Source organism: Nannospalax galili, unplaced genomic scaffold (genome assembly GCF_000622305.1).
Source record: "Nannospalax galili isolate Female #2095 unplaced genomic scaffold, S.galili_v1.0 scaffold1233, whole genome shotgun sequence".
NCBI lineage: Eukaryota > Metazoa > Chordata > Mammalia > Rodentia > Spalacidae > Nannospalax > Nannospalax galili.
The window spans coordinates 923,625-943,919 of NW_008333791.1; the positions used below are offsets into that span (position 1 = coordinate 923,625).

The window sequence follows — 20,295 nt, forward strand, 5'->3', positions numbered from 1 at the left end:
ACCAATGACTTATATCCCAAACCCATTTTGATTTTTTTTTTTTAAATCTTGGGACAGGATCTCACGAAGTTGCCCAGACTGGTCTTGAAATTATGATCCTTATGTCTGGGTCTCCAGAGTAGCTGAGATTACAGACCTGTGACCTCAGACCTAGTATAATTATATTTTTATTTTATCATTTTTCCCCTGGAATATAAATTCCTTTGAAGTAGAGATTTTGTTACTTTGTAGTTGGGTGCTTAATAAGGAGTTGTTGAATTGGGGCTGGAGAGATGGCTCAGCAATTAAGAATACTGGCTATTCTTGCACAAGACCCAGGTTCGAATCCCAGCACCCACATGGCAGCTAAAAACTGTCTGTAACTCCAGTTCCAGGGGATCTGATAGCTTCTTCTGTCCTCCGTGGGCATTGTATGACACAGGTGCACTTACCTACATGCAGGTAATACACACATACACATAAAAATAATAAATAAAATATTTTTAAAAAGGAGTTGTTGAATTAATGTGTAACGTGTGGTGTAATATCTGTATGTGGATGTATCTGCTGCATGGATAGACATCTATGAGGGTTTGTGTGTGGAGCTGGGAATAGCAACATTGAATTTTGTGTAGGTGAGATGGCTTTGCCAGCAATGCTTTCGTATGTGTGTCTGTGTAGGAAATATATCTGTTATTGTATGCATTTGTATGTATGCTGTGGATGTTTGGTTATATACACATGTATTTATTTCAGTAAGAATGGGGATTTGGGACACCTGGATATGTTCCTCTAGCAAATGGATCTGCCATTAACCCAACCTTCCCCTTCCACTTCCCATATGCAGGCAACAGAAAACATCTTTGTACCTTTGGGTGACTACAGGCATGGGGGTCACATGTCAGGCTGATGCAGGGTAGGTGCTCCGATAAGGACTGCAGGGCTCTAGAGAGGCCCTGGAGCTTGTAGGGCCTGGGTAGCCTATTGCTCATATAAGACATCTCAGTAGGAGAGATATGTTCTTCAGGATGATTTTCTTAGAGCAATTGGCTGCAAAAGAATGACCTCAGTGACATGTGGTGGGGCAGGCCTTGGATTGACTGTATGGCCTTAACACATCACTGTTCTTTCTTTAAGCCTCAGTACATTCATCTGCAAATTGGGTTTGCTGTTCTTGGCTTGCTTGCTTTTTGGAGATTTGATGAGAATAAAGGAGGTAATGACAGTGACTGTATAACAGTCATAACAACAGTATTATGCCTGTGAAGCATGTTAGGATTTTAAATTACTGTCTCATCAGTGTGAATGCCTCATTGGGGAATCTAGCTCTGGACTTCACTTCAGGGAAACTCAATGACGTTGGTTGAATAGATACATGTGCAAGTAAATCACTGGATGAACACATGAGTACGTGCCTGGGGAATTCAAGGAAGAGATGGTTTTACAAAGCAGCAAATGGTCAGACAATTACAAAGAATAACTTGTTTTGTTTTGAGACAGGGTCTTATGTAGTCCAAGCTGGCCTCAAACTTGCTCTGTAGCTGAGAATCACCTTGAACCCCTGATTTTCCTTCCTCCTTCTCCCAAGTTCTGGGATTAAAATTGTGGGCTCCATGCCCAGCTAAAACTAACATTTTTTTTTTTGGTCTTTTTGAGACAGGTGGATCTTGAGTTCAAGGCCAGCCTGGTCTACATAGTGAGTTCCAGGACAGCTGGGGCTACAGGGAGACCCTGCCTCCTGAGTGCTGGGATTAAAGGCATGCACCACCATGCCCAGCTCTAAAACTAACATTTTTGAGCACATAGTATACAAGGCTCAATTGTAAAGGATTCTCTTAATATTTGTACAAACCCAGGAGATTTGTCCTACTGTTAGTGTCATTTTCTGGATAGAGAAACTGATGGTCAGAGAATTTAGGTGAGTTGTTCAGAGCCACAAAGCTCTGAAAGGGAGAAGTTGAGATTCCTGCCCAAGTCATATGGCTCTGCAGCCTTGGCCATGCAGAGTGAATCACTGGATGACTGGGTGAATGAAGGAGTAGACAAGACAGGCCATGTTCTGATTGGGTATAGAAATCCTTGGGGTAAAGGTTCTGGACTGGGGTCTATGTCTCTCATGATCCTTCTCTCTCTTCCCTGTCTGTAGGCAGATGCCACCATGCAGCACTACGGGGTGAATGGCTACTCACTACATGCCATGAACTCACTCAGCGCCATGTATAACCTGCACCAGCAGGCAGCCCAGCAGGCCCAGCATGCCCCCGACTACCGGCCATCAGTGCATGCACTTACACTGGCAGAGCGCCTAGCTGGTAAGGGCCCTGGGGACCTGGCCCTGGGGACAAGACCCTGTGGGCTACAAGAGGAGATCCCAGAAGGCAGAAAGAGAAGGGGGACACTGGGCAGCTTATTCTAGGTGCCTTAGAAAGCCCTAGGTCACTTAGTAACATACAGAGATGACAAGTCAAACTCTGTGCTATGTTGACTTTGGCAGCATTTACACAAGATCTATGCAAATGCATGCAGAGTACCCTTGCTTGGCAGCACTGTGCTAGATCCTGGAACTGCCTCAGCCTTCAGCTTTCCATAACCAGCCTGCTAGGGAGGTATTTGTTAGCTGTCTCCCGGCTAAATAGACCGAGGCAGCAAGTATGGAACTAGCTCAGAGAGCTGTCGAGTGGAAGTACCTAGAGGAGGGCCAGAGTGCTCTAGGAGGAGACTGGGGGCATAGGGGATAAAGATAATGATGGCTGTCACAGTCTGAATACTAGTTAAGTTCCAGCTCTCCATGTGGGTCTTTCACCTTCTCTCAGTTTTTTTTTTTTCTCTTTCCATTCAATCCCCACGAAGAGGTTATGATCTTCATTTTATAGATGAGGAGACTGAAGTTTGGAGAGGTTAAGTATGAGTGAGGTTGGGGTTGGCAGTATAGCTAAAACTGAGGAGTCAGACTTGTAGTCAGCACAGTCTCTCCACTTACCTCTCTGAACCTGAGTGTCCTCTAAGACAGTAGTAGTGTCTCTCCCACAGGCTAGCTGGGAAGTTACGCAAAGTGGTCAGTAGAGCCTGGCTATGCTCCCAAATCATTAGTACTCAATGCCTAGAACAAGTACCAAGAACCCAAGAGTGAGGTGCAGCCTGGTTCTCTGGCTTTTGACTGTTGTCCTGTCTCTCAGTTGATTTCTGTGTCAGTTAGCTTTTCCATTGCTGTGATGAGATAATGGAGAGAAACAATCGAGAAGGAGGAAGGTTTACTTTGGCTCATGGTTTCAGAAGTTTCAGGCCATGGCTGGCTGGCTCCATTTGCTGTGAGCCTGTATTAAGGCATATTGTCATAATGGTGGAGTAAAGCTGCCTATGTCATGGCAGGCAGGAAGCAGCAGGGAGGGGTCAAGGATAGGATATACCTTTCACAGACATGTCGCTAGTGGCCTACTTCCTCCACCTAAGCCTCACCTCCTAGTAGTTCATTCAGTATCAATGAATTAATCCATGAGGTTAGCATCCTCATGATCCAATCACCTCTCACTAGTGCTGCCAACTAGGGACCAAGCCTCTAACATAGGAGCCTTTGGGCCATTTTATATAATAGTGGATATGAGAAGGATTCAATGACATAGGTGGTGGACTAGATTTACTGGGAAATGATGCTACTTATCCCGTACTGTCCCAGGCCAAGCTCATCCTGTAGCATGTGAGCCTATGCCCATGCCAGGTAGTTGCCAAGGACTTCAGGGAACTCCTTGGGAGACTGTGTCCACATACCTATGAGAGGGCATGGTGGAAGGAGTGTGACCATAGCCAATGGTGAGACATCTCAGAGCAGCATAATGGGATGATGAAGACAGGAAGTCTTTCTGTAAGCCACAGAACAGGAACTTTTAAAAGTACTGCAAGGAGGGAGGACCAGCAGGAGGCAAGACACAGGAATGGGGTAGGATCTGAGGACCCTGCCTACATTGGGGTACCAGCCTGGCAGGGAGGATGCAGTGGTCAGCCCTATTCTTTTAGACCTTACAAGGCCTCTGATCAGGACTCAGGGGATAAACTGAGTCCTTGGTCACCTTTCCTAGATCAATGTGAAACATTAGTGTCCAGTGTGGTGGTGGTAGGTACAGTCCTGCCTCAGCTACAGTACTTACCAAGTTTGGAGTGAATTCTCTTTGCCAAATGTGGTAGTGACCAAGGACTAGAGCATAGAGCGGAGTCAGGACAGAGGCTCATGCCCACTGGTAGGGACAGAGGAACTGGGGTGCTTAGCTTACCTCTAACTCTCTAACTTTTAAGAAGAAAACATGGTCTGCTTGGGCATTCTTATGGGAACCTTACCTTCCATGGCAGATTCTGCATATGACGGAGAGCCTGGTCTCCCCTTTATTACTCTGTCCCTTGCAATCCCTGGAGCCAGAAGTAGGATGCTGAGCTGTTACCCCCACTACCACCTGAGTGGGAATGACTAAGTCCCCTGCCCAAGGGTGACACTCATGACCTTAGGGATATGTCTGGGCTAGGATTAGTGCTAATTTATAAGAGATACCTCTTTTATTGATGAAGTATCCCAAAGTCTGGGGCTTCCTGTATACTTTCCATTGAGGGTATTATGGAGTACGAGGGAGGATTCTGGAATGCTGTACAGAGGCTGAAACAACTCAAATTCCCTCCAGCATTGACAAAGCAGGCTCCATTTGTACACGATGGGAAATGATAGTCTAGCCTTCAGATACCAATTGGACAGAAGGGCTAGGAAGGACCATCTTGGCTGATTTTTTTCATGTTACCAAACATGTAGGCAAGCCTGTAGAGTCAATGGTCCACTATCTCCCCTCCAAGCTTGAAATGTGGAGATTTGTTCTCTTTGTCTTAAAGAGGTATCCAGAGGGTCAAGGCTGGGGTAACAAGGCTTTTCCAGTATGCCGAAGGCCCTGTCAGAGCCAAGCTTTCTACTTAGAAAATGAGACCAGGGATTTCATGTCCTATCATTAGAGATGTATAGACCAACTGGAAGGAAGAGAGTTAATGTAAAAGGCAGAGAAATCAGTCTGCCCAGTCAGATTTCCCCTAAGTAGTCCTTGAGATAAGCACCGGTCCACAGCCTGACCTCTGATGGCTAAGGGTCAGTATTCTGGTGCTAAGGAAGCCTTAATAGTCAGAATCTAAGGATCACAGGGAACCATTAAGATGGGTTTTCAGATTATTAGAGTCATGTCTTCTCAGAATAGTATATTTATTATACTCACAGCATCTTGGGACTGTTTTTTTTTCTTTTTGAGGTTTTATTAGAAAATTTATAGCAAAATAAAAATTAGATACCAAGAACAATAATGGTATCATCTCATTCAGCATATCTAACAAATCAGTGTCCAGTCATGTTTTTCTTTTTGAGACAGTGTCCTACTATATAGCCCAGGCTAGTCTTGAACTTGCAAGCCTCCTTGCCTCAGCTTCCTGATTCCTAGAATTACAAGTATGCACCACCATACTTGGCCTAGTATGCTGAGACTTTAACAATCTTGGAGCATTTCTTACTTATTGTCCCTAATGTCAGTCACATTAGGAAGATCTCCCTCAATCATACGTCGGACAGCCATTTTTGGAGCTGAGTTAGACCTCTGTGGTTCTGAGGGTGATGGACGACAGGGGTGGAGAGATTTTGAATGGCAGAGATGGGATGAGTGATTTCCAAGGGTCAAGGGCCAAGGGCCAGGGGTCAGCTCTGTTGCTGGATGGATGTCCAAAGTGGGTCAGAGCAGGATAAGATTCAAAACTTATTTCCCATAATTAAATGGGCCCCCTCTCCTTGTCCTCCAACGGCTGTACATTTCAAGACATCATTTTGGAGGCCCGCTATGGCTCCCAGCACCGCAAACAACGTCGCAGCCGCACAGCATTCACGGCCCAGCAGCTCGAGGCCCTGGAAAAGACCTTCCAGAAGACTCACTACCCAGATGTGGTGATGCGTGAGAGGCTGGCAATGTGTACCAATCTGCCTGAGGCCCGGGTGCAGGTAGGCTCCAGCTCTCGTAACTGTGCTTTGCAGATGTGCATTGGCCCATGTATCTGCCTCCTCCAGGAGCCAGGATTTGCTTGGGCAGTGCAGAGGTACATGCCTGTCTCCCTCAATGCCCATGTAGAAAGGACAGATAGTGTTGGGTGAGGGTGCATTATCATCCACACCTTCTCCCAGAGTATCCTACTCCATAACAGTCTTACTTCCTTTCTACCTTTAACTGCTTCTTTCCCTGGTCCCCAGGTATGGTTCAAGAACCGCAGGGCCAAGTTCCGAAAGAAACAACGCAGCCTGCAGAAAGAACAGCTTCAAAAGCAGAAGGAGACTGAGGGATCCCTTGGAGAAGGCAAGATGGAGGCCCCAGCCCCAGATACCCAGCTGGAGGCAGAACAGCCCCCAAGTCTGCCCAGTGGTGATCCCCCTGCTGAGCTTCAACTGAGCCTGTCTGAGCAGTCAGCCAGTGAGTCAGCTCCTGAAGATCAGCCCGACCGAGAGGAGGACTCCCGGTCTGGGACTGAGGATCCCAAGGCTGAGAAGAGCCCTGGGTCTGAGAACAAGGGTCTGGGCTGCAAGAGGGGCAGCCCCAAGGCAGGTAAGGCTTGGGAGGTGCTGCAGGCGGGGTGGGGCCACAGGTCAGGAATATGGCCAAATCCAGCCTAATTGGCTTGAGTGTGCAACATGAGTCAGAGCAGGATAGTTCAACCACTGGCACTCAGGAGCATGACCAGTTAGTTAAATAGGCCTGGCCATAGTGCCAGGTGCTCACTCTTTAGTTGCTGAGTCATGGAAAGATCTAGCTAGATGGTTCTGAGAGCGGGCCTAGGCAGCAGGAAAGCTGAACAAGGAGGAGGTGAGAGGCTGGCTAGGTCTCCTCTACCATTTATCAGTTATTTAAAGTATTCCAATAGTTTAACAATCAGTACACTTACACTAGTGTGAACATTGCATTGGTACCCAAGATTCCCACATGTAGCAGATTTCTTCCTGATTCCAACTTTTCTTAGAACTTAGCTTTTTCAGCTCAGGGGTCTGGTTCCTTAGGAGCCTTTGTGGAAGGGCATCTGCTGAGAGGGTATAGAGGATGACTCTTTTTGGGGTTGGGGAACACCCATCTCTTTCTCACAGAGCTGCCTTGGGCTGGAGCCCCCACCTCTAGCTATGCTTATGAAGGAACAGAATGTGTCATGAGACGTATTTTATATACAAACCCCAAGTGTAGGCAGGGAGGGGACAGGAACTATGAACCTAGAGCTGGGGAGGGGATGAAAGCCCTGGATATCCCATGAACAGATAAAGGGGATCCCTGAGAACTCAGGCATGAGTGCTCAAGCAGGAACCCTGAAGCTTTCCTAAGTCCTTCCTGCCCAGATTCTGAGGGCTACTTCAAAGGATGCCCTGACTGAGGCAGCATCAAGGGGATGGGAAGCCTAGGGAACCCATCCTTGCAGGCCAGCCCCCTTGTCCTGAGTATGTGGTTCTTGTTCTTTACTTACAGATTCCCCAGGCAGCCTGGCCATAACGCCTGCGGCCCCAGGGGGCAGCCTCCTGGGCCCGTCCCACTCCTACTCCTCATCCCCGCTCAGCCTGTTCCGGCTGCAGGAGCAGTTTCGCCAGCACATGGCAGCCACCAACAACCTGGTGCACTACTCGTCTTTTGAAGTGGGAGGCCCGGCTCCCGCTGCAGCTGCAGCAGCTGCTGCTGCAGTGCCCTACCTGGGTGTCAACATGGCCCCACTGAGCTCACTGCACTGCCAGTCCTACTACCAATCCCTGTCAGCAGCTGCTGCTGCCCATCAGGGTGTGTGGGGGTCACCACTGCTGCCTGCACCCCCCGCAGGCCTGGCACCTGCCTCAGCTGCCCTGAACAGTAAAACCACAAGCATCGAGAACCTGCGGCTCCGGGCCAAGCAGCATGCAGCCTCCCTGGGACTCGATACCCTCCCTAACTGACTGGTCTCCAATCCAACCATGGCCTTGGGTGTCCCCCCTACTAGCCCCCTGGTTATTCCTAGAAGGTTCTCTGAGTGTTAACTTGGGAGCCCAGGGATGCTGGGTCCTGGAGTCTTCTCCTTGTCTCCCTTCTTCAGATTCCCAACCCTAGGTGAAACCCAAATACCTTTTGCATGCCCCCTTCCCGGCTTGGACCCCATGTGGGCTGAATGGGGAGGAGGCGAGCAGCTGGCTAGAGTCCCTCTTCAGTATTTGCCTCCTCCTCCCCTCTTTCCCCCCTAGTAAGTTGATGTGTGGAATGTGAGATTAAATATAAATATATGAAGCTATATTTTCAGGCACTGCCTGCCCCAGGCCCCTGCCCTGCTCTCATCACATCTCTGCTGCTACCCTCACCTCCACCCTGCCTCCAAAGTTCACTCCAGTTCTCTCTTTCTTCTTTTCTCCCTTGCTCTCCCTCCCCTGCCAGTGTCCTGACCTCTGTCCCTCTCTGCCTTCTCTACCCTGAGCTTACTGCCATTCTTCCCTCTGCCTCTGGTTTCTTCATTTGGTCCTGGCTTTGCTGGTATCATGTATTCCCAAACTGTGTTTTGTTTGGGGTTGTGGGTTTGGTTTTGGTGATTTTTGCTTCTTTCTGTTTCTCTTCTCTGCTTCTTCCCTGCTTGCCTATCTCCTCCCTTAACCTGTACCCTCTCTGGACAGCTATTCCACTCCATGCCCCAAGATTCAACAAGTTCCTACATGGAGACAACAGGCAAGAGGTAGCTCTAGCCCCACAGCCTCCCCTAAACATCTGGAAAGACTTACATAGCATTTACTCGTCTCTTTCTTTAGCTTGGAGGTACCAGTTCCTCAGATTGTGGAGGGGGATGTGAGGGAAATAGGCAGAAGGGTCAGCATCCTTGTCAGAGCTCTAGAGCTCCTGGTCAATCAGTGAAAACCATAAGGTCAAATCTGTTGGTTTCCATCCCAGAAACAGCTATGGAAGTAGGGACTTTGGTCTAGCTAGTCACTGGTGTGGAAAGATGTGCTCTTATATGCCAAGCAACCCTGTTCTGCAGACTCCCTTTTGTGGTGGTGTGACCTTGGGTAAGCCTGGTGCCTTTCTGGGATTGTCCCATCTGGATTAGATGACCTATAAAATCTATTTCTAATAGTCTGCACTCTGTGCCCACAACTTTCTAGGACAGAGTTTTTACTTAACAACAACTATAACACAAATGCTTTCCAAAGCCCAATGTGTGAGTTAGAACATTACTGTTGTTTTGGTAAGGAACATTCTTGAACCCATGAAGCTCCCTGTGGATACTGCCTCAGTTTTCTACTAACTGTAATGCCTCCTTTCTAGTTTGGACAATCTAGAGTTGAACCTGTTTTTCTTGAATTCCAGTGTTAGCCTTGGGGGCTACTCCATTTCCAGGCCCATGGTCAGGAGGATCAGGATGGCTTGGACAGATTCTTGGTCATGATCCCCAACCCTTTACTCACCACTGAATCCTCAACCCCATGCTTAGAAAAGCTGAAGCAAAGGCCCAGATTCCTAAGTCTCCCCTTTTAGCTGGGTGGCCAGGTAATACCCATCTTGGTAGGTCAGTCTGGACTGGATGGAGAAGGCTTTGGACAGTTAAAAAAATGAGAGCAATTATCTCCTAAGTCTCCCCTTTTAGCTGGGTGGCCAGGTAATACCCATCTTGGTAGGTCAGTCTGGACTGGATGGAGAAGGCTTTGGACAGTTAAAAAAAATGAGAGCAATTATCTGGACTAGAAAATCATGCATACAAAACAAGAGAGGTCAGACTGAGTAGATCATTGAGCAGGAGGTGGAGGACTTCATGAGAGATGGGGCAGAAAGGCCTGGAATCAGCCTGCCACTTGCACATACATGTGGGAAGGACCAATGCAGGCAGGTGAGGGTTTCTGAGCAAGGGTTTTCTTCCTGGGATCTAGAATCTGGAAGGTGAGTCCAGAGCTGTGGGACATCAGAGGAGGAGAGGCCTAGCCAGGGAGATGAGAGGTTAGCAAAAACTCAGGGAGACAAGAAGGGGTTGGGGGTTGGGGAGAGTTCTGTGGCCTATGGCTCACCAATTGTGGTTAGCTTCAGGAAGTTTCTAAAACAACATCTAATTTGGGACCAGGCACAGGGCTGAAGCTTTTTTTTGTCTACTCCTGAGTGCAAGTGACTGTTACTGAGCCTTGGAATCCAACATGTCTAGGCATTACCACCCCTCCCAGAAGCCTCCCCTGACCTAAGGGACAAGGCCACCTGGAGTCATGTTCTGTCATGGAAGAAGTCAGGTCCACCTTGAGCTTTTCCAAACTCCCTCAGATCTTTATCAATACTTCTCCCGTCTAGCTGACCCAAACCCACAAGGCTAGAGAGAATGGAAAATACATATGGGTCTTATCCTTAGGGAATCTCAAGGTAGCTTAAGATACCACACTCAGGTAGTAAAAGCAATTAGAAAACAGAAGGAAGTTAGTGGAAGAAGTAAGCATTCCTCTTTGGGAACTGGGGACATGTTTTCTTGGAGGAATTAGAAGGCATGAGTTTGGGTGGGCCCACCTAGCTGACACTGCTGATGGAATCTCTCCCAGGCCTACTGGGCCACTCCGGGATGACAGCCTGAGGCTCAGGCCCTGACTGACCCTTCCAGAGAAGCCTCCTCCCTCTCTGCTTCTTCCTGTCTGAGGTCTCACTTTCCCTGCTTCATTTCCCCAGAACATGGTCCAGGGGCCTGGGTCCCCACCTCTACTCTGAGGCTGGTGGCTGTATAGACTGCTTTCCAAACCAGCTCTTTTGTGACCATTTGTGCTTAGAGGTTGTGCCAGCCTGTGGTGAAACCACGGTGTATTGTATGTATTTATTCTGTTAGTTGAAGAAACAAGACTCAAACCACCCTCTTTCCTCTACCCTGCCCCCTGCGTAGTACAGCATGATGCTCTGTCCTGTGTCTGTGTCTGTCAGTCAGTCAGTCAGTCAGTCAGTCTTTCTTCCTGTGACTTTGTGACCTGTTCTTTGTCCTAATTGGCTAATAAAAGAGAACCTGGCAGCATAGCCCTTGATCCATATTCATTCCTGGAGATGCCTGCAGTGGGCTGAGTGTTTAATGTCTCAAAGTCCCACTGTGTCTGGTGGGGTACAAGGCAGATCTGCCTTGTGACAACTAGATTCTTCTGTGCTGGCCTTGTAACAATCTCCATGACAATTACCAATCTACAATTAGAGTGTCACTCTGGAGAAGTCATGGGGAGCAGAGAATGAGATAGAACTCTGTATTCTCTGGGCTGTTTAGGGGCTCACTCAAGCACAGGTGGCAGGGCAACCTGGGGCAGGGGACACTTGGGGGTATTCAAGGTAATCTAGGGGATGGTTCTTCAGGATGGAGAGGCAGGGGATTTTACAGGGAGTCACAAGCAAGCCAGGCCAAAGCTAAGTGGAAGGAGGGGTTATCTGGATCAAAAGCCAGAGTTTGATCCAGGTGTGGTGTCGCACAACTGTAATTCCAGCACTTGAAAGATGGAAGGATGAGAATCATAAGTTCAAGACCAGCCATGAGGATACTTCAGACCCAGTCACAAACACACACACTCAATGCATGCATGTATGTACACACACACACACACACACACACACACACATTGGGGGTAGGGTGGGGGTCCGGGGAGCCAGAGCTGTTCCTAATATAACAGGTAGCCTTAAGGTACCTTGGGTACCTTAGGTAGCCTTAAGAGGAGTGAGCTCTTTGTCCTCCGAGTAAAGCATGCAAGGATGGAAATGGGATTGCTGCAGTGGTGAGGTGTATGTATGTATGTGTTGTTGGAAGTCCATGTATAGGTGTGAGAGCCTGTGCCATGAACTCAAGGACCTGCTGGCATTTGAGTATCTGTGCTTCCACGTAAGGAGAGAGTGATAGCTGGGAGATAGTGTTTATAGGTGATAATCGCAGAAACAGTGTACAACTCAGAAGCTTTTGTGGTAAAATCCTGGTTCCTCCTGCTGCATTTCAAGAGAAAGAGGAGCAGAGAGCTCCCATCCCTTGGCCCTCACCACCTGGCCCTACCTTCTTTCTCTGAGCTCCAGAGTGACTTCACAGGACCCTTTGCCATAGGAGTGGTGCTGCATGGGTCTGGGACTTGGGAGGTTGACAGCCTCCTTTGTCAGGCCTTCTTGATAGGAGAATTCCGGCAGGCTTGAAGAGTATGTCTGCTTGGTTTCCCAAGGCAGGCCTTGACCTCCCCACTTCCCAGGTCACTGTGGCCCCAGGAGTGCATTCTTCTCCCCAGTGGGGCTGCAGATTAGGGAGGGGAGCAGCCCCCTTCACCTCCTTGACAGATCAAATGTTGCCCCAAATCTCCTACTGCTCTGCCTGGGCCCTGAGCCACCCAGTGCTTCCTACATACCTCAGCTTTGAGGGCACACCTTCCCTGGCACAGAGGTTGCCGGAAGCACTGCAGTTCAGGCCGCTCATCCCCTGGCATTGACTGAGCACCTGCTGTTTGCCTCCTCTTATGCTGAATGCTAGGGTGCACAAAAACAAGTATGAAAAATGTGCCCTCACAATCGCAATATGGGGTGATTTGGGGGCTCAAAAAATAAGGAACCCTGGGAGTAGAGTCCTTATTTCAGCTTGGAGAGGTCAGAAAGGCACTTTAGGAGAGACTTGTACTCTGAGCCCCCTATGTCTAGTGTTCCTTAGGAGGGCAGAGGGAAGAGTCCAGGGAGAGGCATAGCCTAACCAAGATACAAGACTGAGCCCTGAGCCTGGGAGGCAAGGGTCCTGTTTAGGTGGGGCTGGAGGACAGTGGGGTAGACTCAATAGATGATGATAGAAAGAGAAAATCAACAACTGGGTGTGCTGTCCCACACCTACAATTCCAGCACTTGGAAGGCCGAGGCCAGAGGGTCCTAAGTTCTGGGCTAGCCTACGTTATGTAGCAAATTCCAGGCCAGCTGGGCTACAGTGAGACCCTGTCTCAAAAAACCTAGAAGACAGCTAGGTTTCGTGGTACGGGCCTTTAGTCCCAGCACTCGGGAGGCAGAGGCAGGAGGAACTCTGTGAGTTCCAGGCCAGCAGGAGCTGTCTCATAAATAACACCCCTCCCTGAAAAAATCCAAACCCAAATCAAAACCAAAAAAACTAGAAGACAAACAAACAATAAAAGGAAATCATGATCTCACAGAGTCTAACCCTGGACCTATGGCCTGGGACATTGAAAACTGTGGGAGTAGAGTGGTCAGACTTTATTTTTAAAATATTTTATTCGTTTTTTTACTTTATATAGTATAAATGTATTGCCTGCATGTATGTAAGTGCACCGTGTTGTACAATGCATGAGGAGGTCAGAAAAGGGGATCAAATCCCCTGGAACTGAGCCATCTCTCCAGCCCTGAGACTTGTATTTTATTAACAATGTGCTCCCTACATTTTGTGCCGTGGTGGGTAGTTCATGAGAAGGGACTAGAGTGAGACCAGAGGAGGCCATTATCATGACTGGTGAGAGGCAGTGGCATCAATCTGTTGTAGGAGAGTGAGGGAGAAGAGAATTGGTAGGTAAAATTGCCTTGGTGACAGCAGAATAGGAAGGCCCATGGGTGCTTCCGGGGTTTTGGGCTAAGCAACAGAGTGGATGGGAGCCCTAGTCTTCCGGGCTGGGATGAATGTTGGCGAATCTCTCGACCTCAACTTGGTCTTATTGGCTACATTTGAGGAGTCTTCCATATTCTTTTTTGTTGTTGTTTTTTTTTTTTTTTTGAGACAGGGTCTCCCTGTAGCCCCAGCTGGCCTGAAACTTACTATGTAGACCACACTGGCCTTGAACTCACAGAGATCCACCTGCCTCTGCCTCCCAAGTGCTGGGACTAAAGGCATGTGCCACCACGCCTGGCTGGAGCCTTCCATATTCTTAAGAGAAGATGATGGTGTGGACTCTGCTGTTGATTGAACTTGATATGGACTTGATTGAACAAATAGGCATGTTTTCTGTGCTAGGCACCTTATAAAGAAGTCACTTAATCCTCAAGCAACTCTATGAGGTAGGTACTGTTACTATCCCCATTTGAAAAATAGAGAAATTGAGGTACACAGTGGTTAAATAGCTTGCTCAGAACCACAAGGCAGTAATGGGTTACCCAGGGTTAGGACCCAGCTAACTTTGAAATCCAGGCTCCTACTTGGTGGTTGTCTGCAGGGAGATGGCCATGAAAGTCATGTGGCTAAACGAAATGACATGAAGAAGTTTGAGGTCAGGACCTCCAGGAAACGATGACTGTGATGCAAAGAGGAGTCTTGCTGATAGAGCCTGGACAAGCCAGTTCCAACTTGCTGTTTACTATGGGCCCTCTCTAGCCCTCAGTTTTCTCTTCTGTTGAATGGGAACCATTAACCATGTCCAGCCTGCTTCCTGGGAGGCTCAGATGAGGTAAAGAGGAAGAAGGCATTTGGGGAGACTGACAAGCTGAGCAGTAATGTAGGCGCCCAGCTGTAGTATCCATGGGGAGTGAATGAGCAAGAGGGTGCCTCCCCAAACCATGCCCTGGAGTCTCTCCTTTTCTGAAGTCCTTGGCCCTTGTGCTTTTAGATCAGGGGTCTGGTTTCTTAGGAGCCCTGGTGGAAGGAACACCTGCTGTCAGAGCCTGCGGATAGACCCCTTTATGGCTGGGCACTCCCCTTCCCATCTCTTTCCCACAGAGCTGCCCTGGACTGAAGCCCCCCACCCCTAATCTCTCATTCTCCTTTTGCTTCTGGGAAAGCCGATTAGGAGGCGGCCTCCTGCCCGCCCCCCTGACAAGTTTGTCTGAACTTCCAACAAAGGCCTTCAGAGGGCTGAAGAGGGAGGGCCAGGGCACAGGGAACCTGACACCACTGGCCCAGGATCACCCCAGAAGCCTAGGAGGCTGCTTGGTGGCTCTGCCCACCCTGTGGTAAGCAGGAATGCACCTCCAGGGAGACCTGGCCCCACAAAGGCCTGGAGGCTGGTGGGGTAGGGGTGGAGCTCTTTACCTGGGAGCCCCTCACAACTAAGAAGGCAGCAGGGGCCCAAGCTTAGAGAGGTAGTCAGAGAATGCATGCATTCATTCACACACACACACACACACACACACACACACACACACACACACGGGATATGCTGACTTCTGCACTGAGCCACAAATTCCTGGATGTCTGTCTCTCTGTCTCTCACACTCATATATGCACACACCCCATACAAATGTCAAGCATAGCCTACAATCTGCCAGTCTGCCATCTAGGTGCCCCTCACACACCTGCTCCACCCCCCCCCAATGCATTCTTGCCAGCTTACTCACACCCAGATGGCCCACTGACTGCTCAGACCTGGTTCCAAGGCTCCTCTCTAGACCTCTCTAGACAGCCTCTTGAGAGAGAGGCCAGCCTGGGCCCAACAGTTCCTTGATGATTGCTGCTCTGTACTTGTAAAGATACATGCCCATGTCCTTCACCAGCCCTGCTACATCCACTGCCACTCCCACACACCCGTCTGATAGGCTGCCCTGAGTTCATCCCTTCACAGTTCTTTTCCATCCCAGGGCTATCTTCATGGCTTCCATGAGGAATCACACAGGACCCTGGGCTCCGAGGGTTTTACGATGTTCAGATGTGGCTATATTGAAATATTTTTTTATTTATTATTATTAAAGAATTATTTTTTATTGTGTGTGTGCATGTATGTGTGAGTGTGGGTGCGTGTGCCATAGTGTACATGCGGAGGTCGAAGGACAGCTTTTTGGGAGGTGGCTTTCTACTTCCACCTTGTTTTGAGGCATGGTCACTACACTGTGCTGCATAGTTGAGCTTCTGGCTGATTCTTCTGTCTCTACCTCATATTTCACCATAGAAGTGTTGGGATTATAGATTGGAACCACTGCATCTAGGGATCGAATTCAGTTGTCATGATTGCATGGCAAGCGTTTTTAACCACTGGGCCATCTTGCTGGCCTTTGTTTTTTGAGACAAGATCTCCCTCTATCCCCGGCTGGCTGAGAATGCACAATGTAAAGCAGGCTAGCCTTAAACTTGAGATCTTTCTGCCTCTGTCTCTCAAGTTCTGGGGCTATAGGCATGTGCCACTATAGGAATGCAGCACTGAAGTCTTTATTTTTAAAATATCTTTATTTTTAATTTTGTGTGTATGAGTGTTTGCCTGCATGTATGTAAGTGTACCACATGTGTGGCTTGTGCTTGAGGAGGCCAGAAGAGGGTATCAGGTCCCCTGGAACTGGAGTTACAGACAGTTGTGAGCCTCCTCTATGCAGGTTGGGACCCAAACCTGGGTCTTTTGTAAGAGCAACAACTGCTATTACAAAATAGCAACTGCTATTAACTGCTGAGCTATCTGTACAGAACTTATATATTTTTTAATAACAGGGAGCCCTGCATCTTCAAAAATGACATACGAAAGTATTAGGCCCCACAGATTATGTAGCTAATGTTGCTGCCTCATCACTGTCTCCCTCCACCAACTCACTGAGCCCATCTGTGGCTTTATATAAGCAGCCGCTGGTTTCTCTCTGCTACCCAAATGCTTCCATTTCCCCTTCTAGCTGGGTTTTCCCTCTCTTCCCCACTCTACCATACAGCTGAGTATGATGAGAAGGGATCCCCTAAGGGACTATTGTACTTTTTACATACCTCTTCTCAGAGTCACTTGGGGCTCAGTATCCTCATCTGTAAAATGGAGCTAATGACAATGCCAACACCAGGGTTCTTCATGATTTCTTCATGACCATTAAATGAGATGACAGCTGCAAAACAGCCCAAGTTTGCCGTTTAGTAACTGTTCTGTGAATGTTTCTTATTACTGTTTTAAACTCTTGTAAGTGCTGGCAAGCAAAAACAGACTCAGCCCTGCGTGGGTCTCATGGGTAAAACAGAATACTGAACTAATTGCCTGTTCGTAAATGTATAGGTAGTAAAGTAATCACGTGGACTAGAGGCACACTCACAGAGCTCTGGCCTTGCAGCGCCTATAGCAGACAAGAAAGGCAGTCTGAGGCTAGGCTCAGGGCAAGTCACAGCTCTATTAGAGGTCCGAGTTGGAGTAGGATAGGGCCAGGGCAGGACTCAATTTGGGGCTAGAATGGCTCCACCTGTGACTGGTGTCAAAGTTTGTTCATCTCTAGGAGGTGACTGTGAAGCATTTAACACACTACAAGGCTTCTGTGAACCTCGCTTTCATCACCTGTAAAGTGAGGAGATCTCTGTGGACCCCCTGGTTTGTGGGAATCTAGAGAGCTAATCACGGAAATGAAGGGCTAAGTTGTCTGATGCCACTGAGGACTCTAAGGCTGGTTCTGGGTCTTCCTCCCCATTTCCAGGTCTGGGAGGCTGTGTAGCCTTCTACCCTGCCTCCAGCTGTGGGGAAAATGCCTCCCCAGCCCGGGATCCTTTCCAAGAGAAGTTTGGAGATTTCGCAAAACTCTTTGAACAACAAAGGCCACGGGAGCCTTATTTCCTCCTGGGGGCTGGCTGCCCAGTGGTTCCTTTATCTTGGCAAGCAAGCTAAAGAGCTGTTCTTGGAAAGAGCTTGTGTGGGGCGTGTGTGGGTGCGTGTGAGTGTGAGTGTGTGCACACAAAGCTGCTCATTGTTGCTGTCTCTACCTGAACAGGCAGAAAGGTCTGCAAGCCTGGATCCTTCACAGGTCACCCCAACCATCTCCAGAATTCTATACAGCGTGTGCTGGACAGCCAGGAGGGAGAGGGAACGTTCCTTTTTAACCTAAGATTCTCCTGAAGGAGAGAATGCCCAGCAAGAGCCTTGATGCTTTAGGAAGAATCCAGGTTAGCTGAGGCAGATGCATGACAACAGGGAGAGATGAAAGGGGGAGTCTATTCTTTTCAAAGCTGCACGGCATGTCTCAGCCCTAGGCCTCTCCCGGGCACAGCCCAGAAGGACCAAATGAATTGCATCATTTAGCTTTATCTTCGGTCTGCCCTTGATGATCCACCCAGAGAAACACTGTGCAGCTCAGAAGTCTACTGTAGCTCCTGGACTGGGCTATTGGGAAAGACCTTCTCTGGGCCTCAGGTCTACTGTAAGTCAGGCTTGGGTTTGAATAGTTTCTGACCCTGACTTAAGTTCCCTAGACTGGACTGGGTGGAAACTGGGGATATACAGGCTGGACCTGGGTGGCAGAAATTGTACAGTTGCTCTGCCTTCCTCTTATCTCCCTTACCCTCATATCACCTAGGGAATGGACAGGTGGGATGGAGTTGCCTACTGGAGGGTCAGGTCTGTTGGTGGTCTGGGGATTCCTGAATCAGGTCCATAGAATAGATATCCTCAGAGCTCTCTTCAGCCCCATCTAGGTCAGGAGTCACCAATACCCTATGCCTAACCAGAAATCTAAAGGGGTGAGGCTCACTACCTTCTACTACCTTCCTCTACCTTCCAGGGCAGCCTGCTCCAGGTTTGACTATTGGGAAATTACTCCTCACTGGGCCTGGTGTGGCCCAGAGGCCATGGGGAGTGTATATCTAAGCACACTATTCTGGGACATGCCACAAGACTGGACCAAGAGGTGTCTCAGCTATTCACTGTACCCTTTCCCGTGTGTCTTTGCTTCTGCTGATCTCTCTTCTTGGGGAAGCCTATTCACTCTCCAGAGCCCATGCACAGATCACCAGGAAATATAGCCCATGGGTGGGAGGTGCTCCCTCCTTTTTTGGTTACTATTTGCAATTCTTAACCACTACAGAATAAAATTCTGCGAGCAGGACTTGACCTGGCATAGAGCCTGGCTCAGAGGTGGTGTCCAACCAGCTCCAAACTTATTGAATTAAGTTGGAAGGATCGAGTGAAAGACAAGTTCTGCTCAAGCCTCTGGTGAACCTGGTCCTTGTCTGGCTTTGTCTTGGCTTTGTAATGTGGCCTCCAGCAGGCCCTGATTTTTTTCTGGGCTTTTGTTTTCTGGGTAAGGGTTGAACCGGGTAATCTCTGCCTGCCAGGCAATTTTGGTTTCTGAGTATCTAACTGTATTTTCTCTCCCATGTGATAATCACCCCCTGTCTAGGATCTCTTTCCATGCTGGGCACTTTGAGGTGTGGGCACAAATGGGTCTTAGAAGTACATATGTGGCAAAGGCCTAGTAGTGGCTTGATGAAGCAGGACAAAAGGGTCTCCTAGGATGATACCTGAGGACAAGTGAGCTTTTCTGCCCATGCAGGCCTCCCCCTCTTCTGCCTGCCTCGGTGATGGCATTCTTAAGTAGTGAAGCCAGGTCCATGGCAGAGGCCACACCATAGCCCCTGTATCTTTTTGAGAGGATGACCTTATCCTAGCATAAAGTTAGCATTCTCCTTTCAGTACTAAGCATGTGTCCATGGTTTAGGAACCACACAGCAGCCTGTGAGGCAGACAGGAGAGGGCTAAGTAAACTAACATTTATGGAACATCGTTCTTGTGCCAGATGTAGCCCAGGCACTGGAGCCTAGTGCTGAACAGAATGGAATCCCTGTTATTAATATGCTTTTGCAATAAAGATGAAATAGAAAGCAAATAGATGACCATATATATATATATATATATATTTGGAGGGTACTTATTAAAGGTTTTGAAGATGGTACTTGGGAGACTGAGGCATGAGGATTGAATTTGAATTCAGTCTGGGCTACACAGTGAGACCTTGTCTCAAAAGGAAAATATAAGGGCATAAATATACTAAGAGAGCACTTGAGGTCAGGGTTCAGTGCATGGCTGGGGTCAGGGCTTAGCCTAGGAGACAGAAGAAGTGATAGATCAATAGTTAGGCCAGAGATGAACAGACAGATCAACAGCCAGGTGTACAGAGTGAGGAAAGAGGCTGGCCTAGGCCTGCAGGCAGGACAGAGGCTCTGGGGGCAGAAAGGATGAGGAGAGGAGGCAGGCTCTATTAAGCTGATGACTCCAGGCCCTAATCCTGTGCCAGGCCCAGGCGGGTAGTGTATGTAGGGGGAGGGGAGCAACCCTGCTGGGGTGTAATTTCACGCTGAAGGGCCTGATGGGGCATCCCACAGACTGATCCTTTCTGGATCAGAAAACCCACTTCCCTTTGTCGCATGCAGGGCGATTAGCGCCTTAACCCTTTGTAGACCGGCTCAAGGCCAGCTCTGCCCCACACTGACTTGAGCCCTTTGGAACCAAGCCCAGAGTGCGGCTCTGCTTCCAGCCTAGCCAACTCCTAGATTTGGTCCTGTATGTGTATATAGGAAGGACAAAGCTGTGACCAGGAGACAGATTCTAAAATAGTTCTGTCCATGCCCCTAGTTCCTGGAATTCAACTTCCTCTGGCTCCTGTCACCCCAGACCAGTCAGCTGGCTACCCAAACTGCAGACTCCTCTTTTTTTTTTTTTTTTTTTTTTGA

At 48.6% G+C, this 20,295-nt stretch overlaps 1 protein-coding gene across 2 annotated transcripts; it reads left to right on the forward strand.

Annotated features, from left to right (window-relative positions):
- Positions 1–2,129: 2,129 nt before the first annotated feature.
- On the forward strand, positions 2,130–8,168 carry Dmbx1 (diencephalon/mesencephalon homeobox 1). 2 transcript variants are annotated; one of them, XM_008828515.2, is made up of 4 exons: positions 2,130–2,291; positions 5,805–5,983; positions 6,230–6,578; positions 7,482–8,168. In XM_008828515.2, exons 1-4 carry the CDS (start codon positions 2,138–2,140, stop codon positions 7,934–7,936), a joined length of 1,137 nt encoding a protein of 378 aa, XP_008826737.1. In that variant the 5' UTR covers positions 2,130–2,137; the 3' UTR covers positions 7,937–8,168. The 2 variants fall into 2 exon arrangements, with proteins under 2 accessions (XP_008826737.1, XP_008826736.1); XM_008828514.1 differs by having other exon boundaries at positions 2,138–2,289; positions 5,788–5,983; positions 7,482–7,936.
- Positions 8,169–20,295: the final 12,127 nt, after the last annotated feature.